General features: G+C 31.5%; 2 protein-coding genes across 6 annotated transcripts in view; one reads left to right on the forward strand and one right to left on the reverse strand.

Moving 5' to 3' along the window:
* The window catches only part of LOC143898625 (uncharacterized), a 73,129-nt gene that overhangs the window by 14,538 nt on the left and 31,103 nt on the right, over window positions 1-27,488 (reverse strand). The gene's annotated exons all lie outside the window — the stretch shown is intronic.
* Window positions 581-25,998, forward strand: LOC143898622 (nose resistant to fluoxetine protein 6-like). 2 transcript variants are annotated; one of them, XM_077408206.1, is made up of 16 exons: window positions 582-683; window positions 931-1,063; window positions 14,296-14,353; window positions 14,431-14,702; window positions 19,280-19,524; window positions 19,611-19,804; window positions 19,948-20,048; window positions 20,341-20,568; window positions 20,657-20,867; window positions 21,061-21,226; window positions 21,310-21,389; window positions 21,472-21,567; window positions 21,634-21,763; window positions 23,836-24,010; window positions 24,475-24,617; window positions 24,704-25,998. In XM_077408206.1, the coding sequence occupies exons 4-16, from the start codon at window positions 14,483-14,485 to the stop codon at window positions 24,839-24,841; spliced, it is 2,127 nt and encodes a 708-aa protein (XP_077264332.1). In that variant the 5' UTR covers window positions 582-683; window positions 931-1,063; window positions 14,296-14,353; window positions 14,431-14,482; the 3' UTR covers window positions 24,842-25,998. The 2 variants fall into 2 exon arrangements, with proteins under 2 accessions (XP_077264331.1, XP_077264332.1); XM_077408205.1 differs by lacking the exon at window positions 931-1,063 and having other exon boundaries at window positions 581-683.

Here is a 27,488-nt window from a genome sequence, read left to right on the forward strand (position 1 = left end):
TCGTGACACCTGACCCTGCATGAGACCTGAAAATGACGTCGATATGTCACACCCACACGACGTCATTTTCTGACGTCAAGACCCTTGCAGAATGCCAGGCAACAGGCAATAGGAACAGGAAATAACAAAAAAATCGTTAATTACAACCTAAAAAATTTGAATGCTATGATTGGTTGGCAACAGGCAATAGGCCAATAGGCACAGAATTTCCAACGTGACGGTAACTCTGTGTCTATTGCCTGTGTCACTGTTTATTCTACATTTATACATGATTTTTGATTTCTATTCCCTGTTATTCCTATTGCCTGTTGCCTAGCATTGTGCAAGGGTCTTGACGTCAGAAAATGACGTCGTGTGGATGTGACGGCTTTATTGACGGCAAAAATAGGTTCAGTGTACAACATATCGGTTTATAAAAATGTTTTTTATGAAATTAAAATGTTAAAGGTCCACTTGATATAAACGTTTATAAAAAAACTTTTTTTCTATATCTAGGAAAAAAAACGCTTTTTCAGCTGTTTCTTTACATATCGTGTGCGTATAAAGCCGCTCTCTCTCAAGGCGGTCACCATCCTAGTACAGTACCGCGCCCGTGTTGCTTGTTGCTTGACTTCAATGATCTAGTGGACAGTGACGATCTTCTGACCTGATACTTCCTTATTAACTGTACTTATTTATAACAGGTACATCTTTAAAGTATTCAAAAATCTTGTAATGATATCTTCTTGATAGCTATAACACTGCGCATGAAATAGTTATCATAAAACTATAATCACACGCAACTACATCCACTTACACCATAAATTCATCACTTTAATCATAAAGTTGCGAAACAAACATATTGTAGAAATCGATTGTTTGTTCCGCTAATGATAATTAAACAAGAAAAGTTTATTACTTTCGACTACAATTGGCAACATGTACAAATAGGCGGAGAGCTGACGACACTTTTGGCCAAGTGATTTTATAAATCACGATTTTTCGTTATAACCTGCGTGGACGACTCTCCTTCGATAATCCGAACACCTGGCTGGCCGTACTTAGGGGGTTTAGAAGTACGCAGGTGAGAAAAAAAACCAATTTTTAAGTCATAGTATAAGTCTTAATTTTTATCGAATATTGATAATTGATCACTCAAGAACATGCATTAAATAAATTGCCAGTTTGATTGCTCGGGGGCAATTAGTCGCCAGGCCTAATTAAAAATAATTAAAAATAATTATTTTCAAGTCATACTATAAAAGTTGGTTTTTTTTTTACTAACAAGTATAGTGCTAACACATACCACCCGAAAAAAGCCAAGTGAAAATTTTGGTGGCAACATCTCTAAAAAAATTATTGAAAATGCACAAAGCCGGCGGAGGGGTCTGACGGTTATATCCGGCTATTAAGATATTAACCACTATAACTTTAATTTCACTATTCTCTTATTATTACTCTTATTATTATTTAACTTTGCTATTTATTTGATACTACAATACTAATTTTCCTTTAACTGTAAATAGTCAAGTATTACGACAACTAATTATTTCTAAACACTTTTAAATTGAGACGCAGATCGTCAAATACGTGCAGCAAATATTCGCTCCGACCTAAAATTCTGGATGGCATATTTTCCACGAAGCTAAAAATCCCATTTTGCTCAGGTAGCATTTTGACGGAGGCAATGTTACGCGATATTAGAATACTGAAATATCGTGTTATTAAATATAAATTAAAATGCAACATAAGCCTCTTTATGAAAAAAATTAAATGTATATGTAAAATTAAATAACTGTAATGTGTTAAAGACTAGAAGTCGGGTCTCAAAGCAAAAATTAACGCATTTTCCCCATTAACTAACTTTTACCATGAATACATTTTGATACGGTAAGCTATTGCCCGTGGATGACTCTCACTATTTTCCTTTACTGTAGATGACTTTATGTCGCCGTCAACCACGCTAACGCAAAGTTAAGAATGTAGCCGGCCCTTCTCCTCGGCTCCCTCTTTCCCTCTCGGCGCGGCGGTCGTATTCCCATATGTAATTCTTGACTTCAAAACAATTCGACACTTCAATACTGTTTTTTCAGAAAAGAAGATTGGACTACCACCACTATTCTTCACAAAAAACGCAACGTTGCGCCAGCAAAGCCATTTTTTTTATTTTTACATACTATTTATTATTTATCAATTTTTTTCATAAATTGATACGATAATGATAGTTAAAATACACGTTTTTAAAAACTCATGGACGCTAAAAACAATTGAAGCCATCATCAGACCCCACCGCCGCGCGCCGGCTTTGTGTATTTTCAATAATTTTTTTAGAGATGTTGCCACCAAAATTTTTACTTGGCTTTTTTTTGGGTGGTATGTGTTAGCACTATACTTGTTAGTAAAAAAAACCCAGCTTTTATAGTATGACTTGAAAATAACTATTTTTAATTATTTTTAATTAAGCCTGGCGACTAATTGCCCCCGAGCAATCGAACTGGCAATTTATTTAATGCATGTTCCTGAGTGAGCAATTATCAATATCCGATAAAAATTAAGACTTATACTATGACTTGAAAATCGGTTTTTTTTCTTACCTGCGTACTTCTAAACCTCCTAAGTACGGCCAGCCAGGTGTTTGGATTATCGAAGGAGAGTCATCCACGCAGGTTATAACAGAAAATCATTATTTATAAAATCACTTGGCTAAAAGTGTCGTCAGCTCTTGGACTAAAAGAAACGTTACGACGTTGAACTTCGACATGTAATCACGCGTTAGTCGTCGCTTCGCGGTTATGTCGTGCTCCGTTTCTTGGCGGTGGCTACACTCTTATAAAACGCATCCTCTGATGTCACTGACTCGTGCATGTAAAGTATCGCCGCTTTTTTTTGAAGTATATACAAAGTATATATACTCATTATTTTTCGATTTTTAACAACAAAACAAATAATTGTAGTAAAATGTGGTGTACCGTTGTAAAGAGTGAACGCTTGGCTACAAAATTTATAAGGGCATTTTTGGTCTATGTCGCTTTGTTCAACCGGTATAGAGTAAAAACGACAAAGGTGCAAAAATTGAAATGTCAAAATTGCCGAGGCGGAGTCGTCACTCCATTCTCCGACTGGATTTTAAATAAAAATACATAATTTCGATCATGAAAAATAATAAGATACATTTTATTAATTATTTTTTAATAAAAAAATGGAAACATTTATTAATTAAAAACACGATGGCGGAAAATAATTACAAGAAAAGCGCACGCACTTGTATGCCCTATGCTCACACGAAATGCACTGTTTTTCGTCAGCTCTGTTCGTTGTCGTCATCTCTGAGCATATGCAGTACATATTATCCAAGTCCTCGTCGGAATCCGACCACTGTTGCTTCCTTGACTTTGATTTTCGCCCTTTGATTTTTGAAGCTTCCGTGATATCGTATGGCCACGTCATCCAAGTGTGCTATTTTATCATTATTCGATGGCCAGTTTTATGAGCAGATCTATGGTAGTCTCATGGGATCTCCCCTCTCTTTAATATTGGCTGATATGGTCATGGAGGATCTTGAGACTCACTGTTTAAGTTTATTGGACTTCGATGTTCGTATCTACCTCCGCTATGTAGATGACATTTTTACCATAGTGTCGAAACGAGCTATAAATGCTTTATTGGAAGCGTTCAATGGTTACCACCCACGGTTGCGTTTCACCTACGAAATTGAAACTGATGATTTGCTGCCGTTTCTAGATACTATTGTGATTAGTGACGGTGATGAGTTAATCACTAATTGGTATAGGAAACCAACTTTTTCTGGGAGATACATTAATTACTTTTCTAACCATCTACTTAAATATAAAATCAACAGCATAAATAACTTAGTGGATCATGCTATCTTGTTGTCAGACGAGCGTTTCCATCACGCCAACATTAATATTATTAAAGATATCCTTGTGGATAATAGCTTCCCGATTAAGTTGGTTAATAAGCATATTAACAATAGATTGCGACAATTAGAAAATAGAAGGGACTTGAGCGCTAACAATTCCGAACGCGACAGCACGTTTGACGTACGCAGATGTGTGGTGATCCCTTATGTGAAGGGCTTAAGCGCGGGCATACGGGGTACTCTTGAGAGAGTCCGCTGTGATGTAGTATATAAGATACCGAAAAAACTCAGTGCTGTTATCAGGAGAGGCAAGGACAGATTAGCGACTAACAAGGAAACTAATGTAGTTTACAAAATTGACTGCGAGAATTGCGATGCGTCCTACATTGGCCAGACGAAGAGATATCTTGAAACAAGAGTGAAGGAACATTTCAGCGATATCGAAAAACACAACAGCAATTTCTCTGTCGTAAGTAAACACCGGATACAGAATGACCATAATTTTAAGTGGTCAGATCCGAAAATATTACACAAAGAACCTCACTGGAAAATGAGAGAGATCGCAGAGATGTTCTTTATACAAAAAAATAAGAACACGATTAATTTAAAAAAAGATACGGAGAACTTAAACTCGATAAACGACAGTGCGTCATCATGTCTGTTTAAATGTTTATATTTATACCTCGGCACACCTTAATTGTTTCTTTTTTTGTCCGCTCAGTCTCCCAAGCACTCGCATACATGTAACATGTCGCAACGAAGAATCTGTCATACGCGAAAATTTATCACGGAATTCGTAAGTTTTTCTTGATCGTCGCTTTCTCTCCTCATATCATTGTTGCTACAAATTAAGATTGGTCCACAGCTGACCTTTATGGCCATGCGGGAACATGCTCGTGAACTCAGAAATCTGTATTAATTATGTGACGAGTCAATAGATGATATAGGTATTGTTCACTATTTAACGTCGTTAATTTAATATTTATCTCGATTCATTTATATTGTTTGTTTTTTCGCGCTGTTCCTGTTTCAGTTCGCACTTGAAAAGGGCTCGAATCTTGAGCCGAAACGTCGTGCATTTTTGTACATATTGCGCCAGTTAATCGAGAAATAAATTTAATTTACTGATTTTATTCACTGGCGGACGAAATTATTACCGATATTTATCATTATTCTTCTTCAGCCAGTTGTGCAACGTAGTTGTCGAGATTTTAAATTGTTTTGCGGCTACTTTTGTCTTAATTTTTTCTTTTTTTACCGCAAGAATTGCCTTCCTGAGTTGCTTCTTGTCGACAGGATTCGTTTTGTGATGGTACGTGCGTACCATTTTCTTGCAATTGAGAAACACAATGACGCATTTGCAACGAAAAATGGAGTAAAATTACCGAGATAAAGTCGTTACAGTGACGAGTCCGCCCCGGTGCCGCGGTGGCTTGGTGACGACTTTACCTTGGACATAGATTTTAAGTTTGATCGCTCATAAAATATTAGAAATCAACGAAAATAAAAAAAAACTTTACTGGATTCGTGTTCAGCATGCATTACTTTTCAGAATAACTTATCTCAAGATTTGAAGAAAAAATAATATTTAAAATATTAAACATTTTCGACGCGCGAAAAATTTCACTTTTGACCTCCAAAAACACGTTTGCCTTAATAAAAATCACAACATAACACATAATCTCACTAAATTCCGTTGGTTACATGGACACCATAAGTAGCGTTTACTATATTAATGGCGAGTTCACATAACATATACAGGTTTCGAGATAACTGTAGTGACGATTCCGCCCCGGTCTCTTCTATTTATTCGTTATAATCCCTTACAAAAAAGTATTACTAGCTGGTTAGTAATAAATACTTATTTTGTGTATTAATAATACTAAAATTAAGTATTTATTAGTACTTGAATCACTGTGATCCAAGTATTGCATAGTATTTTATTACTGGTCAGTAATTTATGAAAGTAGTATTTAATACAGGACGAGTATTGAATACTTAGTATTAAATTTCTGATGAGAAAGCATTTAATACTAGGTGAAAAATACTTGTGTAATAAATACTTGTGTTGAATTACTGATGAGTATTTCAATGTTAGTACTGAAGTACTGAACCAAGGATTCCATGTGTAATAAATCACTGGCCAGTATTTTAATATTAATACTCAAGTACTGAACTGAATATTCCATGTGAAATTAATCACTGACCAGTACTACAATTTGTATAGAAACATTATAATGGGTGTAATTCCTGATAATATTAAGGAAAAGAGATAAAAGTAAGGCACAAATACATTTTATAATATATGAAGGTCTGTACTAATTCGTCGTGATAAAAGTGTACAAGTTTTGAAATAATACTAAAGATATCATTTTAATATCCAATTCAAAATTTTATTACTCTTTTTAAACTGAATTTGTTTCCTAAGATGATTTTTGAAAAATTATATATTTGTGCTGGTTATGACGCATGTAGACTATATATAACACTTACATCAAATTAAGAAGTAGTCTACCACGTAAGGCAGTTGGCTCACGATCCAGAGGTCCCGAGTTCGATCCCACCAAGGTAAGTGTTTTTTAAATACGAGAAAATATTTATAATTATAGACTGCATCTTAAGAAACAAATTTAGTTATAAAATAGCAATAAAATTTCGAAAAAAAAATAATTTTTTTTTATGCCGGGTAAATATCGGAAATCGAAATATCGGTGAGTAATTCAATACTAAGCACCAGTAGTTCTGTGTAGTATTAATCACTACCTATAATATTTATTACTACCAGTATTTTCTCAGTATTTCCCAAATAAATATTGACAATATTAAATCACTGAGATTTTAAGTATTTAGTCAGTAATACTTTTTTGTAAGGGATAATTACAATAATTTAATCTTTATTAGTTCACTATTTTTGTCAATAATTGGGTCGATTTTTCCAGTTTCAAAAATCTTTGTTAAGATTTCTGCTGGTCTTAATAATAATCGCAGAAACATGTGAGCAACAACCAAAATAGTCCTAAGTCCATTCGCACAGTTACACGTACGTGTATTGCAAAATTCCATTATTTCCAATAGAATTAGGTTTATCTTGTCTTGGATATAGCACTTGTATATGTTTTTATTAATATGACGGAATCTAACTTCAAACTTCAATACCCATACACCACAGATTGTTGCAGAAAGCTTCCAGAAAGGTTCTGTGCTATATGGGTAATTCAGGATTCTCTCGAAGATTTTGTTTACAAAATCTTACCAGTTTTCCTAAGTAATATATGTTGTTTAGCAGAAATAATAGACGACGAAGGAGATAATGTTATTATTTCCGGGACCCCTCAATTTCATAGGTGTGTTTGATAAATTTTTCACTGAGAAAAAGAATACCGCAAATCACAATGCGCTACAATGCATAGTTTTTGAGATATCGATTTTTAAATGTAATTATAGCAATATTATTGTTGTACGGTATTACATAGGTTTGCAATTTACCACGCGTGGAAAGTTCACGCATATACTTTGCAAGGCGCACTATGTGTCTAGTTTAAAGCCCCTTGTATAATGCCAGGCAGCAGTCAATAGGAACAGGAAATAACCAAAAAATCGTTAATTACAACCTAAAAAATTTGAATGCTATGATTGGTTGGCAACAGGCAATAGGCACATAATTTCCAACGTGATGGAAACTCTATGTCTATTGCCTGTGTCACTGTTTTTTCTGCATTTATACATGATTTCTGATTTCTATTCTCTGTTCCTATTGCCTATTGCCTAGCATTGTACATACAAGGAGCTTAACAGTAGTTGTGCCCCCCGAGGGGTGGAACCTACTGTTTCCACGCAAAACGAGGTGCCACATGGGTTCGTGGCGTGCTTTACGAGCTCGTTTAAGTAGAGGTGGTATTAAACAATATAAGTTAGTCGATCATCTGTGTGAATATTTGTGGCGATATACAATAAAAAGAATTGGAGGAGACCCATTTTATGCGCTACGATCCATAGTTTTCGAGATATCGATTTTTAAATGTAATAATAGCAATGTCGTTGTACAGTTGTTTGGTGGAACTTAGCGTTACCTGGAATGTGCCGCGTGGAGGTGTCCACCGTGCATTCCAACACATAGGACAAGGAAAAAACAAATACAGGACAGAACTAAGATTAAGACAGACATATAAGACGTGGACATTTAATTTTTGCCACGCGTGGTAAATTGCAAATCCATGTAATACCGTACAACAATATTGTTATATTATTATTACATTTAAAAATCGATATCTTGAAAACTATGCATCGTAGCGCATTGTGATTTGCGGCATTCTTTTTAAGATCTATCAAATACAAATACACCTATCAAATTGAGGGGCACCCGGAAATAACATTCTTCCCACGACAAATGTCTAGCACAATATAAATCTCAGTTATTTAAGAGAGAATCCTGAATTACTGAAGTTTGAAGATTCCGGCATATTAATAAAAAAAATATACAAGTGCTATATCCAATATAAACCTAATATTGTTGGGTATAGTAGAATTTTGCAAAAACGTGTGTATGTGTGAATGAACTATTGGTTGTTGTTCACATGTTTCTGCGATTATTTATTATCTTTCACAATGCCAATATTAGGCACGAATAGTAAGACCAGCAGAAATCTTAACAAAGATGTTTTAAAATGGAAGAATTGACTCATTCAGTTATTAATAAGAATAATAATAAAGATTAAATTATTGTAATTATTACAACGAATAAATATATGTAATTGTATATAAATCTTATAGTTTTTAAAATTAACATAAAATTGTAATTTATAAATAAATTATCATTTACTTATAAGCCTTTGAGAATTCTTTTACTTACATAATAATCAGGCTAATTGCGGTTTGTAAATCACCAGCTTAAAAACTGATTAGATGACAGCTATCATCTTTATCGTTGATAACGTGAATATTGAAGCAAATTAAACCAAACTATTGTAGTTAAATAAAGCAAGTATTTATTAATTTTACTTTATTATTACGGAACGATGAAAAAAATAAGCTTCAATTTTTTAAATATTGCCATGTTTTTAAAAATCTAAAAAAAAATTGGAAAGATAGTTTTTTATATAATATATACATTTTTTCAATGGTTTTACGACTCTTAAGAAGAAAGTGCGAAAAAAATTCTTGAATATTTTGAACGATTCTACAATTCAAGTTTTGACGTGAAAAATTCCAAGGAATAACGTATTTGATAATATTTTAAATGATTTATATTTATAATATGACACAAACCTTATCTTGATATCTATATATAATAGCGGCTGAGAAAAAAAATAAAATGTGTAAAATACCTTTTTTATTATTCCGGCAAAGGGGCGAGAAAGGGATATAGAGTTCTCCACAGATAATGTTATTAATTAGATATATCTTTGAATTGCTTCCAGTCTAAATTAATTCTGTTTGGAGGCCACTAGACCTTCTTTTATCCTGCTATACCCTACAGACCTTTGTGCAAATATTGATAAATATTTGCACAATTTATTTCTAAATAGTATTTCAGCAAAATAACAGCGTTATGAGGAATCAGTTTAGCGAAATATTTGCAAAATTAAGTTGGGAAAAAAATTGCGAAATAATTGAGAAATATATTTGAGTTCTATTCTGTATTTGCTTGGTCGCCGATAGATGGCGTTTTTTCTCGTAAGTAAAATATGATATATGACGATGGTATATATAATATATATATAAAAATTTGAAAAAAATCATGGAGGCCTCTTTCAACCAATACTATAACACAAAAAATTTTCAAAAAAATATATATATAGGGCGTTCCACGCCAAATCGGACACCATTTGGCTTTTGCATCTCCAATTTTTTTGAAAATTTTTTATGTTATAGTATTGGTTGAAAGAGGCCTCCATGATTTTTTTCAAATTTTTTTGTTGAATTGTTTTCAAAATATCAATTTTTGAAAAATTACGTTACTTTTTTTTAAACGCCCATAACTTTACGAAAAATGGACCAAATAAAACGTTTTTTTTTTCAAAATTTTTTTTTTTAAACTTTTGATAAAAAATATTAAAAAAATTTTTTAAATTGTATTTCTATAAGATTTTTAAATTTTTGACACAAATTGTTGATTTACAAAAAACATGTACTGATCGATTTTCTCCAAAATTTTTTGTAACAAAACTATCATCGATTCCACAACTTTTAAGCCTAAATTTATAATGGGATAATGACGAGATCTATTTTTTTTCGATTTTTTTATTTCCATCTTTTATTTATCTCTCTCTCTCTCTCTCTCTCTCTCTCTCTCTCTCTCTCTCTCTCTCTCTCTCTCTCTCTCTCTCTCTCTCTCTCTCCGTGCTGAAAAATATATAATAAATCTTTTTTTCAGGCTTATCGGCAACAGTCATTGTTATTTATTTAAAAAAACATTTTTATCATTTAATAAACAAATAATCGATAATTTTTATTTGAATATACTACAATATATGATTAGTGCTTTAATATGTAGATATTTGATTATTTTTTAGTCAATATTTGAAGGACAAAGTTCATTTTAAAATAATTTGGTTAATGTATAATACAAAAACATATATCTTTATCATTTAATAAACAAATAATGGATAATTTTTATTTGAATATCTACAATATATGATTAGTGCTTTAATATGTATTTGATTATTTTTTAATCAATATTTGAAGGACAAAGTCCATTTTAAAAGAATTTAGTTTAACCAATTTAAAATGGACTTTGTCCTTCAAATATTGACTAAAAAATAATCAATTACATATTAAAGCACTAATCATATATTGTAGTATATTCATATAAAAATTATCGATCATTTGTTTATTAAATGATGAAAATATATGTTTTTTTTATAAATAACAATGACTGTTGCCAATAAACCTGAAAAAAATATTTATCTATATATATAAGTACCGGACGTCTGTCTGTCTGTCTGTCTGACCGCGAACTACTCATTCGTTAGTGGACCGAATTTTTATCAAGGGTACATGAAATAGGGGTAGAATTTCCCGGGGAGTGCCATAAAGTGTATAGTTATTCGTTACCGATTTTCTGGAAACCAATTTTTCTAATTTTTTTAATTTTTCGGGAAATAATCGACCGAATTTCAAAGAATTATATATGAAACAGAGGTAGAATTTTCCGGGGAGTGCCATAAAGTGTATAGTTTTTCGTTACCGATTTTATAGAAACCGGTTTTTTTAATTTTTCCAATTTTTCAGAAAATAATTGACCAAATCTCAAAAAATTGTATATGAAACAGGGGTAGAATTTTCCGGGGAATGCTATAAAGTGTATAATTTTTCGTTACCGACCTTTTTAGAAGCCGGTTACAAAATTTTTCCAATTTTTCGGAAATTAATTGACCAAAACTCAAATAATTGTATATGAAATAGGAGTAGAATTTCCCGGAGAGTGCCATAAAGTGTATAATATTTTGCTACCGATTTTCTAAAAACCAATTTTTCTAATTTTTCTAATTTTTTGGGAAATAATCGACCAAATTTAAAAGAATTATATATGAAACAAGGGTAGAATTTTCCGGGATTGCTATAAAATGAATAATTTTTTGTTACCGATCTTTTTGGAAACCGGTTACAAAATTTTTCCATTTTTTCAGAAATTAATTGACCGAATTTTAAAGAAATATATAAAGTAAGGGTAGAATTTCCTGGAGATTGCCATTATAAAGTGTATAATTTTTCGTTACCAATCTTTGGGGAAATTGGTATCAGAAAATTTTCCAATTTTTCGGAAATTAATTGACCGAATCTTAAACAATTGTATATATGAAGTAAAGGTAGAATTTTCCGGGAAGTGCTATAAAGTGTATTATTTTTTGTTACCAATTTTTTTGGAAACCGGTGTTACGAAATTTTTCCAATTTCTCGGGAAATAATTGAATCTTAAAGAATTACATATGAAATAAAGGTAGAATTTCCCCGGGATTGCTATAAAATGTACAATTTTTTGTTACCGATTTTTTTGGGAACCGGTTACGAATTTTTTCCAATTTTTCGGGAATTAATTGACCAAATCTTAAAAAATTATATATGAAATAAGAGTCGTGTCAAAATTTTTTTAATTTTTGGAGGATAAGTTCAATTTTTTATTAATGGATAATTTTTCATTAATTAATTGATTTTTTTAAACCAGTTACAAAGTTTTTCTAATTTTTTGATGATTTCGAAAAGAAAAAATAAAATGGAAGAAAATAAAAGAGAGTTAATAATGGCGGGTTAACGGAGGGTGAAAACGCGCGAGGCGCGAGCAAAAATAAAATTTAAAAACTTTAATATTACTTTAATTAACTTTAATATAAGGGATTACATTTTTGAAATATTTGACAATATGATAATCTGCAATATTATCTATTATTTTTTATTTTTTAAAAAAGAATTTGAAGATGTAGGTTAGAGTTTGAGAAAGAATATTAAAGGTGCTCCTAATTAACGAGTGAGTTTGAAGAGAGGAAAATAGATTTTGAACCCGTGCAAAGCGCGGGCGAAAAATCTAGTATTATATATTTTTCAGCACGGATAAATAAAAGATGAAAATTAAAAAATCGAAAAAAAATAGATCCCGTCATTATCCCATTATAAATTTAGGCTTAAAAGTTGTGAAATCAATGAGTTTTTTACAAAAAATTTTGGAGAAAATTGATCAGTACGTGTTTTTTGTAAATCAACAATTTTTGTCAAAAATTTAAAAATCTTATAAAAATACAGTTTAAAAATTTTTTCTGATATTTTTTATTAAGTGTTTAAAAAGAAAAAGTATGAAAAAAACGTCCCATTTGGCCCATTTTTCGTAAAGTTATGGGCGTTTAAAAAAAAAGTAACGTAATTTTTCAAAAATCGATATTTTAAAAACGGTTTGACAAAAAAATTTGAAAAAAATCATGGAGGCCTCTTTCAACCAATACTTAACATAAAAAATTTTCAAAAAAATCGGAGATTTAAAAGCCAAATGGTGTCCGATTTGGCGTGGAATGCCCCATATATATATACATATATATAAATCAAATTGAACACGATGGCATATATAATATATATATAAAATAAAAAATGCCAAAAAATTTATATACAGCTAGATATATATTTATATATATAGCTATATATATATATATATATATAGATATGTTACGTAACAGTTGTATTCTGTATTTGTTGAGATATTATGGGAATTTTTGCGCATGCACATTAGAAAAAGTGTCATATAAGACATCTTTTAGACAACTTTTCGTCCAGTTAAAAAGTGGATTTTTTGCGTAGTTGGAAACACATCTTTTATATGCCTTTTTATTTTGTCTAAAAGATAATATAATAAAAAAATAGGGGAGACCGGGGCTAACTCGACACTATTTTTTCAAAGGCAATTTTTAATATTTAATTAAAATTTGTAGGCAAATTCATGGTATATATTTAAAGAGTGTTCCTTCAGGTACAAAATTGATTTAGAAAGTTTTGCTGTACGTCGCTTTGTTTTGCCGTCAGGAAAGGAAAAGTGACGCGAAGACAAATTTTCGAATTGAAAAATGCCGGGACAAACTCGACTCCCCGCCGGGGCAAACTCAACACTTTGTCTGATCGACACAATTTAATCTGAAACTTATTTTTTATTGTCTGAAAATGAAAATACACACACACACACACACACACACACACATTGTTTATTGTGTATTTAAAAAGTAAAAAAATTTGGAATAAAGCAGCTAGAACAATCATTTGAAATAATGAGGACAAAAATTGTTGAACTTTCAATTATTTTTATCTAAATTCATGTCTGAAAAACAATTAATTAATGCAGGTAAACTCGCGATCGCGGACGTGTGCATACATTTGTCATGAGCCATACGGCTGCATGATAAGCATCGATTGTTACTGGGAGTCGACGAAACGGCGTGGTGTTGACTTTGCCCCGGATGTCGTTTTTCACCTTTGTCACTTCAAAAACATGAAATTTTGAAAATATCCAGAAAGATTATCGGATTCATATAGAGCATCAAATTTTCCATGAAAATCACTTACATATATAGGTTTGCAAGAGTAAAGCTCGATGAAAGAGTAGAAATTTTTGAGAAATCAGAAAAATTACTTTTCACCATCAAAAACGCTTATGTCGCGCTAAAAATTACACCATAACTCAGAATGCCATCAAATCCCGTTGATAATACTGGCGCATAAAGACGCATTTACAGTAGGAAAGGCAAGTTTCTACGATAGATTTAAATTAGCAAAAAGTCTGGTGTCAAGTTTGCCCCGATGTCGAGTTAGCCCCGGTCTCCCCTATGTCTTTCCGTCAACTAAAAGATAGTTTCAAAAATACTTTATGAAAAAACATTTTTTAATTTTTTCGTCATCTTTTAGTTTTATGTGCTGTCTGGGATCTCTTTTAACCTAATATCAAAATTTTTTTATTGTTCCAGATTCAGTGCTTTTTTTAGTTTTACCGGAAAAATTTCCCTTTTTTATAAAAGAAAAAAGGTATGTATTTACGAAGCAAGAAACTTCGCTACACGAATCAAATAACTTTGTACTTTTTAATCTCAAAATTGATACAGATTACAACAGTAACGAAGAAATAAAAGTGACTACTGGGTCTAAACAACCATTATGTTGCAACGGCAACTTGCGTTTATTTTCTGTATCTATACGAACTTAGCTGCGTTATTGTGTGTCTCTGCACATTCAGAATTTAATGATGCTCGTATTCAGACACTACCTGCTTATGAAATTGCTTCAAAAGCCGATCTTCTTGAATTAACAACATGCCGAAAGGAGTTACAAAATTTTCGAGACGCTGTCAATCAACGGATACTGTGGAGCTTGAAAGGTATGTAAAATTTTGAATTATAAATTGAACTAAATCGATATTAACTCCATTTACTCTAATCTAAAATCTAGAAAGCTAATAAAAAACAATTACTAATCTTTAGCTTATATTGCATTTACTTGTTTAATTATACCATTCCACTTAAATAAAATTTTTTAACTAATATCTTTTAATCTTACACTTAAATTAATAGTAGTATTTATGAGAATATTAGTATAATTCTCTCTCAAAAAGAGATCGCATTTGTTTTTATCGTATTGTACTTTTATTATTTATAATTTACGAAGTTACTTAAATCGAATATCTCTTATATATATGCCATGTATACATATATATATATATATATATACACTTCTCACAAAAATTAAAGGAACACTAAATTTATCTTTAAAAATAGGCAAAATTCAAGCAGCTGTAACTGTTAAAAATGAACAAAATTTAAATTTAAAAAGAGGATTTTAAAGCTTAAAACCTCTACTTTTAAACGGTTACTATTATTTTTTAGTTTCTGGGAGTTTGGTAATTTTTACATATAGAAAACTACGAGCTGGACAAAATAGAAAATTTTTCTCTGACTTTGTGGGCCTGTCACGTGCACAAAAAAGATCTGCGAACATTTTCGACTCCCTAAAAGCTTGAAGTTTTCCTTGCAAAATCTTTTTTTAAAAATGTTTCTACAACTTTTTGTTACTGAGTTATCGTGAATTGAATAGGCAACTCGGATAGACATTGAATCGACGTATTTTAAACGTGTCTAAATGAGATCTAATTTGACGTTTATGTAGACGTTCAGATCTTTGAATTTCGACGCTATCTAGATGTTAATATCGACGTCTATAAAACATCTAATCGACATCTAGTTGATACAATGAGTGCATTCGGTACTACAACCGCTTAGTATGCATTTTATTTTCGTTAGAGTGTACTAATAGATATACGTACGATAGATGTAGGAGAATATTGTTTTTTATTTTTTGTACATATAAGCTCTCTCTCTATATATATACATATATATATATATATATATATATATATATATATATATATAGTACCAACCCAGCACTGAGCCTTTTTGAAATTCGCACATGGGTATATATACACGTATGCTTTCTAAATCCCCTCGCGGCGTGTTGCTTTCGCGCGGTTGTTACCTCCGGCGCCGCTCAAGCGAGAATTTCTCCAAGTCCAATTCGGTCTTTCGACTCGTGGCAATGCTGTGTTCGTATAAGTTACACGACGGTGGCGATCGACTACGAGCGCGAGCGAACGGGAAACGATGCTCCCCACATCGACTTTGTCGTACGTGCCCCTTTCTTGTACATATTCTACAAACGTTTTACACATTCATACGGACCAAGCGAAACGCGTTTGCACATTTGTACGTATTGCTCGTGTCGCTCAGCTCGCCGAGCGCACCGGTCCTCTTATAGTACCTAACCGGTCGGCAGAGCGATCGGCGACGCACAGTTTTACGCACGGTCGCTTACGGGCGCCGGAGGCGAGACGCGAAGCGAGAGAAATGACACCATAATTCGGGGTATTTGTAACTGAGAGGCACGAACGCGCGCGGTCGTTACCTCCGGCGTGGGCTCTAGCGAAAAGACCCCTCGCGGCGTGTTGCTTCCGCGCCGCGGTCGTTACCTCCGGCGCCGCTTAAGCAAAAAGCTTTTTAAGTTCCCTCGCAGCGTGTTGCTTGCGCGCGGTTGTTACCTCTGGCGCCGCTCGAGCAAAAAGCTAAGTCCCCTCGCGGCGTGTTGCTTTCGCGCGGTTGTTACCTCCGGTCCCGAGCGAAAATTTCCTAAGTCGACACAATACATGCCCAGTACTGAGCCGACTCTCGGCCGTAGATCAATATCATTTCTGGCCTTATACACGGTCAGTACTGAGACGAGACTCGTCTCGAAACAGAATATGGTTGCATAGGAGTACTAGTCACCGAGACTGGCACAATACTGATCTAGCGGTTTATCCGTACTGAGGCAGTACCACCCATCAAGTCTTGGCAGCCAATATTGTGTCACTTCTGGGCCATGCGGACAACTCTGGCAGAAGTCCGACATTCGCACATGGGCACACACATATATACGTTATATATACATTATATATTTAAACTTAAAATTGAATCTGACAAACTTTCTATAATATATAGTTACTCTAGTGCAATAAAATAAAGCGAAAAAAACACTAATAATATAAAAGGCTTCAAAAATTGCATATAAAAAGAAATCCTAAACAAAATTTTACATTTTAATTTTACGCCCAGCAGCATTTCGTAGCCAACTTCTGACTGCATTTAAAGCTTCTGATAAATCGCTGTTCGGAAATTTTATTAGATTTTACTATTGTAGATTTAATCACTTCTAGATTAAAAGTACAATATAGAAAAATAAATATTCTGCTAATTTCTCAGTTACCTAATATTGCATAATAAATTAAAAACTTTGGGAGACGGAATACTTGAAAGAAGATAGGGTAATTATGCAGTATAGGGGAGGCACCTCCGATGATTTTGACCTTGACATATGTTGTCAAGGTCACTTTCCTGAGTGACCTTCGGAAGGTTTTAGCCGTCGCTCGTTTTTTATTAAAAAGTTATTAACAAAAAAAAGTTTGGCGACCTCACCGATTTCAATGACCTTGATATATGTTGTCAAGGTCATGACCCCGAGTGACCTTCAGAAGGTTTTAGCCGTCGCTCGCTATTCGTTAAAAAGTTATTAACAACAAAAGTTTGGAAAATATAGCATATATAGGTGCATATATAGGTTAGTTGACGCGCTTTAAACACTTAAATACTTTTAAAGCGCGTCACTAACCTACATAGGTACGATTTACTGCTTTAAATGTTGTGTTTTGGTAAAGCAGCGACTTTTTCGCAAAATAAAGTATTCTCTGCTTTAACAAAAAAATTTCAATTTATCAACAATTTACTGCTTTAAATGTTGTGTTTTGGTAAAGCAGCGACTTTCTCGCGAAATAAAGTATTCTCTGCTTTAAAGAAAAACGTAATATAAGTCGTTTATGCCTCTCAGTACATAAAATAACTGCTATATTTTCTAAACTTTTTTGTTTATAACTTTTTAATAAAAAACCAGCGACGGCTAAAACCTTCCGAAGATCACTCAGGACGGTGACCTTGACAACATATGTCAAGGTCAAGGTCATCGGAGGTGCCTCCCCTATACTGCATAATTACCGAAGATAGAATTAAAATACCTTGAAATAATTCCCAAAGTTTCAAAGCATGTGTATAATTTTTTATATACATATGTACAAGATGGACAAAATACAGCGTGAGTAAATAACGTTGTATTTTGTCCACCCTGCATGTATGTACATAATTTTCCTAATTTTATATACGTGTCGAAAAATATAAATGAGTTTATTTGTAACCAAAAGCAGGTAAAATCCTCATGTCTGTTTATTTATGGTAGGTAGGAATTAAGACCCGTTTAATTTTTTAATATTCCATATTTCAATTTAAAAAGTATATATAATCGATCGAAGATGTAAATGCTATCGACGTCTGATCGACGTCGATCTGATTTGCTATTTTGATCTGGGAAAGTTGTAGACGCCATCGACGTCTGATCAATGTTGATCCGATTTACCATAAGAAATGAGCATTTTGATTTTGATTGCTCATAACTCTCTTAAAAATCATCGTATGGCAATTCAAAAAAACAGATTCTTAAAGCTGAAACTTTGCTCTATTAAACGGTATAACTGCCAAATTTTTTTAAATAACATGTAGACATGATACACAAATAGATGAAAATAATGTAAAAATTAGTTATTTTTCTCTTTTTCATTTTGACTCAGAAAACATTTGTGCAGAACAACAACACAAATTTATTCTTTATGTCTTTTTGTACTTTTAAGTACCCTGCATTAAAAAAAATTTTCAAATAGCTATGAGATTTTTTTCATGGTGGCCACTATGGTTTTATGGAGCAAAACGTACAAAAGGTTGTAAAATTGAAAAAGGAGGGTACACAAAATTGAGTTTTAGGAATTGTTAGGGGAACGAATAAATCTTACGCATTCTTACGTATTTTGAGTCACAGAATCTTGAGTCAGCTATGTGGGAAGACTCAAAATACGTAAGAAAACATAAAAAACGTAAAAAAAATTACGTCTGGAAGTTTGAACAATTTTATGTTTTTTCACATTTTCCTTCATTTTCCATGTTTTCTCCGCTATAGACATAATTTTTATGGCCATTTTTTTTCCTTTATGAGGAAGCCAAATTAATAAATATCTACTATAATAATTATACATAAAAAAAGGCTTCCTCATAAGAGAAAGCTTTATGAGCGAAATAAAATATTGATTAAGCAACGTGCAAATTTATAATTTACACACTTAAAAATTATAAGGAAGCAATGTGCAAGATCTACTTGCACACTTAAAAACTATGAAGAAGCAATGTGCAAGTTTCTACTTGCACACTTTTTATTTAGTATTTCCAACTATTTTTACATAATTAATGAAAATAATGTACTTAATTAATAACAAGAAAAATTGGTTATTTATTGTTTTTGCATAAATAGTAACGTGGTAATTTTTATTTTTAGTATTAGATTCAAGTGGCTGCTTTGAATCAGGTTTTCTTTACGGAAACAGTTATTGGCTGGGCAGTCATAGTCAGTGTCTTGATACGATGAATACGATTCCTCTACAGATCTCACAGCGGAAAATATTAAATAACACACTATATCGCGATCCGCGAAAAGAATTTCCGCCTTTCCAAATAAATTATTTTGTAGCTCATTTTAGACACAACAATACTATTCAATATCATGTAAATATGTTTAACGAGGTAAATTTATAAAATCTTTATAAAGAGGATACTTTGGAATGTTTTTGATATTTAAATATGTATATTTAAAAAAAGTTTTATCTTAGGATGTGATTACGATCGGACTCTGTTTACCAGCATCGTGCACTACAAATAATATTAGTTTCATTTTGGAGAAAATATTTCATAATAGAGTTGTCGTAATCGGTGATCTCTATTCCGCGGGCATCCAGCTAATCCAGGTTAAAGATCTAAATGATGATAATAAAAGGCTACCTAATGATGTGTTACATTTTATCTGGTACGTTTCAAGAAGTGTGAATAACAATAATAATATATGTATATAATATAGAGAAAAGTTTAATAATATTATAAATAATTTTTATCTTAATTCTCCAAAGGAATGTGAAGAATTAATAAAGAAATATTCTATAATATTTACAGTATAGGCTTCGGGTTTTCTTTTCTCATGACAACAATTGGAACGATATACGATATATTTGTATATCAAAAACGTGTAAAGAAAAATGAGGCGAATAAAACTCGTAAGTGTCATATACAAAACATATCAAAATAATTTCCATTTCAACAGACTACTAACCATTTTCATATGCTATAGTTTTCTACGGCTCAAGTTTACATCTTCAGTGTTAAAATTAATAAAAATTTGCAGTTCGCTATTACTTTAAATAATTAATAATTAATTACAAAATTCTTTTGTAGCTACATCTTGTGTACATATATAGCTTATTTGTATAGATTTCTCTTGAATAATACAAATGTTATTTAATTAAAGCATTTTGATTTTTCTGTTACTACTAAAAACGTCAAATTTAGGGGTGGAAAACATGTCCGAGGAAATAGGAATAAAAGCAAATTTGTCTTCACATTGGAAAAGTCAAGTTAAAGAAATATTAATATGTTTCTCCGCTTACACAAATACGAGAAAAATATTTGACACGAAATTAGATGCTGACACAATACCTGTCATTCACGGCTTAAAATTTCTAAGCATGTGTTTGATAATCATATTTCACAGTGCATATTATGCATTGGATTTTTTCGGTAATGTAGAATTCTACAACATATCTGTAGAATGAATATTTTTTGAATATTGTTTTTATTTTTAACAAAAATTGCTTTGTGTTCACAGATAATAAAGTATGGTCATGGAGATTCATTGAGAGTTATGGTACTTATATATTTGGCATTGGACTCATAGCAGTTGATATATTTTTTTTTTCAAGCGGATGTTTGGTAACTTATACGTATTTGCGAGATAAAACAGACAAAGTACTAATGAAGCCGATTAATGAAGAGAAACTAGTTGAATTCCTTATCTATGTAATAAAAAGATTTATTCGGTATGTTTTTTTAATTGTTTGTGACTTTTTTGAAGAACAACGCAAACAACAAGATAAACATAAAATTATTGTAGTAATAAACAAAATAAAAAAATATGGTACAAAGAAATTTAATTTAAAATTGATTTCAATACGAGCTAAATAATAACTCTCCTTTTTTACACGCGTTTTTAATAAAAGTTTTCTTTTTAAGGCTGACACCGACTTATATGATGGTGTTAGGAATATCGCAATTAAGCTCGGCTTGGTTCGATAAGACATCACAATTTTACGTGTATGAAAAGTCGCACGAAACTTGTGCAAAATACTGGTGGAGAAATCTTCTGTACATAAATAATCTATTTAGTCTAGATGCAATGGTACGAACACGCTTGATTAAGATCAATTTAAAATTATACTTGAAAACGCATAAAACTTTTCTAAAATTTTCATTTTATTACAGTGCATGAGTTGGAGTTGGTATCTAGCTAATGATATGCAATTTTATATAATTGCTATGGCACTGCTGATTTTGTTGACTATGTATGTTAACCAGCTATTATAGTTAATATATTCTTTGAGTATATATATACTTACATAAATATTAAATAATTGCAAATTTCAGATACTTCTATGCCGCTGTTACGATATTGAGTGCACTTTTAATAGGCTCAATTATTCTCAGCGGTTATGTTTCATACATTTACGAATATGTCCCGACGTAAGTTACTAAAAAGTTTGCTTATTGAGAAATTAAGTTAAGGAAATTATCTTTTCATTGTTATAGATTTGATGAACAGCAAAGACTTTTAGATGTCTTATATATCCCACCATGGATGAGAATAAGTCCATATATTATTGGAATAATTGCAGGTTACATTTTGACGAAATTAAAGAATAATTTGTTCTTCAAAAAGGTAAAGTATAATTTTTGGTATTTATTTATTTAGAATACGGGCCTGAGTTTTTATATAACATATATTAAAGAGGTTGGTTGCTCAAATCAATATAATAAGAATTAATTAAAATTTATGGAGGATATTTGTCTATGGGAATCTGTTGTCCATGCCAAAGTTGCAGAAAACAATTTTGTTTGCATAGTTGTCAAATAATTAATTATATATTATTGAAGTTATACTCTTGTCTCCTTCTTATACACGGGCGACATAGCAAAAATGTTACCTATAAACCTGTAATGTAACACTTTTCGAAAACATATTAAAAATGATAAGAATTTAATGAAAATAGGTGTAAATAATTCTTTACATATTTAGGAAGGACTTCGAAGACTGAAATGATTTATCTACATATATAGTTATCAAGAAATTGTAAAAGTAAAACAGGACCACATTTATTATTGCCATCATATTTCAACATGAATATTAACGTATTTGGGTTTTAATTGTACAAACAACTCTTTTTAAACCTTAAGAAACAGCAATTAAATGCATTCCACATATTTATTTGCTAAAATTCGTTTATTTCACGCGACGAAAATCTAATCTTATATGCTTTCCCCTTGCCGCGCTGCATGCCCCGCAGCGGAACGTCAACCAACCTCCTTAAAAACAAATAAGCATTGAAATACTTACGGAATATATAAACTTATTGTATATTATATGTTGCAGGAATTTTGTGTAATTCGTTTTTTGCAAAATTTCTAGAGAATCCACAAAAAACCGGGATATTGTGGAATGAATAAAAATTGTATAATCTTACCCAAGTAGCATATATTAAAAGGCGTCTTCCATTGGAAAAAACTCACTGGCACTTAGTGTCTCAGTTTTTGAGTTTCTCAGAAACATGCTCACTAATTCTACCAATGAAATACGCTTCAAGCACTCAGTGCTGCCAGTGCCAGTGAGTTTTTCCCAATGGAAAACGCTATTAGTTTCATGTACGTTTTTTGAACGTATACATAGTTTCATAACCGTAAAGAACCATTAAGAAACGTTTGAACAAAAATGTTTTTGAAACCGCACGATTTAAGAAACGTATTTTTCACATTTCTACAATTAACAAAAATATTTGTTAAATTTTTTCTTTCAAAATTATAATTTGCATTATCTATTGTACTAATTATTGGACAAAATAAATCATTTTATCCATGCACGTATATCTACTTATTTTACTTAAATTAATTTTGTCCTACCGGTCTTAATGTATTTGTCATCGGACAAATCTAAGCTTATACTAGAAGATTTCAGTGATTTTGCAAAATTCTGGATTTTGCCCCTTCCTCTCATAAAAAACTAATTTATATATATAACTCCAAGCCTATATATATATATATATATATATATATATATATATATATATATATTTATTTCTAAAAACTTGAAATTGAAATTTGGTTGAAATAAGTTTGGAGTTAGATTATAGTTTTTTATGCGGGGTGAAGCTTCTCCTCCGCCTACATGTATACTGTCTAATACACACATATCAGCAAATTACTTACTTATTAGCACTGACACAAAGTATTATATTGCTTGAACTTTTTTGTTCATAACTTTTTAATAAACAATGAGCTCAAACCTTTTGAGGGTTACTCAGCAGGATGACCTCTATAATATATGTGAAGGAGAAGGTCATTGAGAGGAGGTTCATATAAGAGTAAATATTTACCAGTAGAATATAATTCAATTTAACAAACGATTACACAATACATCTAGACACGGTTAAGGACTTTGCAAAGATCCTAAAATGAATTAGTAAGATTGTGTAAAAACATCTCAATTCACAATTTCATTGACTGAGCCCAGAATTTTTCAAATCACTGATCTCTCCTAATAAAATTGTATAATTTTTATTTGTTCCATAACGTTCCACAATATCCCGGTTTTTTGTTGATTCCCTACAAATTTTGCAAAAAAACGAATTACACGATATCCCTGCGATATATATAAATTAACTAGTTGCATATAAATTAATTATATATAATATCACATAAATGAAAATGTGTTATATATTAATTTGACGTACATTTCAGAAAATTATAATTTTTTGTTGGTGCCTTGCTATTATTTGCAAAGTATTCGTAATAACTGTGCTTTACAATCGATACATATCCATTCTAGCTACTTCTATTTATGTAGCACTGCACAGAATACTTTGGACTATAGGCACTGCATGGATTGTAATAGCGTGTTCTACTAAACACGGAGGTTGGTTTATTTTATACATTTTATATTCATACATTGTACATTAATATACAAGGTGATTTGAAACAACCCTATTGTCCCGCTAATGTCAGATTCCTGACTCAATTTTTAGACAATTTTTCTTGCAGTAAAATTTTCGCCGAAGTTTATTAGTTATCGAGTTATAAAAGGAAATAGTTATACCTTATTACGGACTGGGTACAGGCAATCAGCTGTCGCGTCGCCCCTGCCTACCTCTTGTACTCGGCCCGTAATAAAGTAACTATTTCCTTTTATAATTTGAAAACTAAGCTTTGGTGAAAATTTTGCTAGAGGAAAAATCGTCCATTTGCGAGACAATAGGGTTGTTTCAAATCACCCTGTATAAATACATCTTATAAAAAATCGGGATATTCTTAATATATTTTAAATATTACTGTAGTTTATAAAAACACCATTTTCATCATTGTATGCTTGATTTGTTATAGGTATCATTAATCAGTTACTCTCATTCAAAGGCTGGATGCCTCTTAGCAGGCTCACATATTGCGTTTATCTTTTAAATCCGGTCATCATACGATCAACTCGTTTATACAGTGAAACATCAATTCATTTTGAATTTCTGCCTTTTGTAAGTACACAAATATTTGAAGTTCTAGCATTAATAGAGAAATACACGTTATAAAATGTATTATTTTTTTCAACTTTTGTTTTCAGATTGTTATGATTTTAGGATACATTATGATCATTTACGTTTGCTCTTATGCCTTGTGTTTAATGATAGAAATGCCCTCTATCTTGTTAATGAAAATGTTTATCAAGTACTGCAATAGTATGCATAAAAAAGAATTGTAATTTTGCATACGAACAAAATACTGCATACATGTAATGTCATAAAATACGTGCCAAAAGTTTCAGGTTGAATAATACTCGTCTAGAAAATTTGAGATAAAATAAAATCGACCGATAAATTGTGGTTTGTAATATCGCACTGATTTATGAAAATTTATATTTGATTTTGATGAAGCTTTTAAACAAATTAAATACTGTTTGCATTAATATAAACTGTAATGAAGAAATAATAATGGTATAGCAAAGATGGATCGGTTTATAGACCAGTCATATTAGACTAATTTAAGGGTTTAACCTTCCAATTAATCTTCCCAAGTTGCAACCACCATGAATCGCTTTGATTTGAGGTGCTACAAGTGAGATTTATTTTGCTTCGCAAAATTAACGGGGGATAAAAAGTTATTAACAATATTATTTAAAAAACGCGATTTTTTTTTCTTGATATATTTTCTCAAATATCTCGAAAACTAAGCAAGATAGGGTAACAAACTATAAGTATCTTAAAAACAAAAAATAAACAAAAAATTTTCCTTCCTTTTGAGTGTGCATATAACATACAATTTTTGTAAATATATGAATGTATTCGAAGTTTCAATTTTATATTCAGAAGTACTAAATAAAGCGAAGTCAATGATTAAAAAATTATATTTGTTATCACACAGTTATTATTAAATCAGTCAACACGGTAATAAATGTGTACATATTTGACTTACAAGAATAATTTATTAATTATTACTTACATATTAATATTGTATAAACGTATCAGCAGATACAGCGTATTTATTCTTCAAGTTTTCAATCAAGATTATTTATCATCTCTCATTGATGTAATGCTCTTTAAAGCTCCTGGTCCCTGAGCCGAAAACTCCGCGTTGACGGTGACGACGTACCGTCGCGGTAGAAATAAGAACTCTCTCCAATGGAGAATAAGCGAGAAATGTTGAGAATTGACACGTTGAGAATCCTTACGTAGTATTTTCAAATAAAAAGATATTTGCTTAAAATAACACTACAGATCACTTCAGCACACTTTAAAAATACGCCGAGTTGAAGTTAAGTCTACCCCTTTCCCTTGACAATTAATAAACAGCCGTAAAACGAATGTGATACGATGCAGGCTTGTGCGCAGGCGCACATGTACTTTTAAAAACGAATACTTTACAAATTAATAAATGCTAATTTTCTAAAAAATTAGTAATATATTTTCTAATAATTATCTACTAATTGTTCAAATAATTTACTTTTAAAAAATTACTAATTTTTTAAAAAATTAAAAATATTTTTTTCTAAATGTAATTTTTTTAAAAACTGATAATTTATTTTATATAATTGCCAATTTTTAAATTATGAGCAATATATTTCTGATTATTTATTAATTTTTTAAACAGAGTATTACATTTTCAATTAATTAATAATTATTTTAAATTTAGAGCTTAGTATTTAATTAATTACCAATTTTTTGTTAATTAAAATTAAAAACATTTAAATTTTTTATTTTTGATTAATTAAAAATAACCGCCGATATCATTACTAAAAACAGAATTTTTGCCGATCACTGGTGTGTGTGTGTGTGTGTGTGTGTGTGTGTGTGTGTGTGTGTGTGTGTGTGTGTGTGTGTGTGTGTGTGTGTGTGTGTGTGTGTGTGTGTGTGTGTGTGTGTGTGTGTGTGTGTGTGTGTGTGTGTGTGTGTGTGTGTGTGTGTGTGTGTGTGTGTGTGTGTGTGTGTGTGTGTGTGTGTGTGTGTGTGTGTGTGTGTGTGTGTGTGTGTGTGTGTGCGCCTACTTCTCTGACTTCAACGACTAGGCAGTTTTTTCAATATTATATATTAATAATAAATAATATTATAAACAAGTATAGAAATCAATATAAATAATGTGTTTTTTATTATGTGGACAAATAGCCCCGCATATATATGGGGCTATCTGTCTACGCTTGACTTGTCCATTTAAAAATTCGTCTCTTTAAAATGTTAAAAGATCAACGATTCTAATTATGTTTTTTTTTTTTTAATAGCAAGATTGAAAGGTTATACCATTAAAATTTTAGCCAAATATTTTTATTAGTTTTTAAGTAAACTTGAAAAAAGCGTAAAGTGTGGACACATAGCCCCGGTCTCCCCTACCGTTAAATTTTTCTTAAAGTAGTATTATTAAATAGCGATATTAAATAGCAGTAAATGTTATTTTGTGTAATGATATAGTTATAGTCAAAAAGTTAAATGGTAGTAGCGCGTAGTAGCGCGCGTAGTGTTCTAGTTATATATAAAACTATATGAATATGATTTTATACCTAGACTCGTAATTAAAATTATGACATCAACAAAGGTTGAAAATCAATATATGAAAATTATACAATTAAAACGTGTAGTTATATCTACAATACAAGATCTGATCATAAAAACATAATTTTATCTTGTGCAAAGATGAGTTCACATTTCACACGTTGAGTTATAATTTTGAACTAAATCGCAAAACATCACGTCTTCTTTTAAAAGAATTTTACGTGACATGAGGATTGAATCAATTCCGTGTTTACAATTTGTGCATAAATCAGCATAAATTGTTATACGATTATAACAAGTTGTATACGTGAAAGTTCACGTTTCGTAAACTATCCATTTACATCCGATAGAAAAACAGTATATAAAATT

The sequence above is a fragment of the Temnothorax americanus genome, unplaced genomic scaffold (assembly GCF_048541705.1).
Source record: "Temnothorax americanus isolate GAGA-0224 unplaced genomic scaffold, ASM4854170v1 Scaffold24, whole genome shotgun sequence".
Lineage (NCBI taxonomy): Eukaryota > Metazoa > Arthropoda > Insecta > Hymenoptera > Formicidae > Temnothorax > Temnothorax americanus.

Excerpts from the sequence above, each read along its gene's own strand:
- LOC143898622 (XM_077408205.1), top strand. The coding sequence starts at position 14,483 with ATGTTGCAACGGCAACTTGCGTTTATTTTCTGTATCTATACGAACTTA. Across the intron at positions 20,049-20,340 it reads AAATGAGGCGAATAAAACTC|GGGTGGAAAACATGTCCGAG; the intron begins GTAAGTGTCATA and ends CGTCAAATTTAG. Across the intron at positions 24,618-24,703 it reads ATTTTGAATTTCTGCCTTTT|ATTGTTATGATTTTAGGATA; the intron begins GTAAGTACACAA and ends TTTTGTTTTCAG.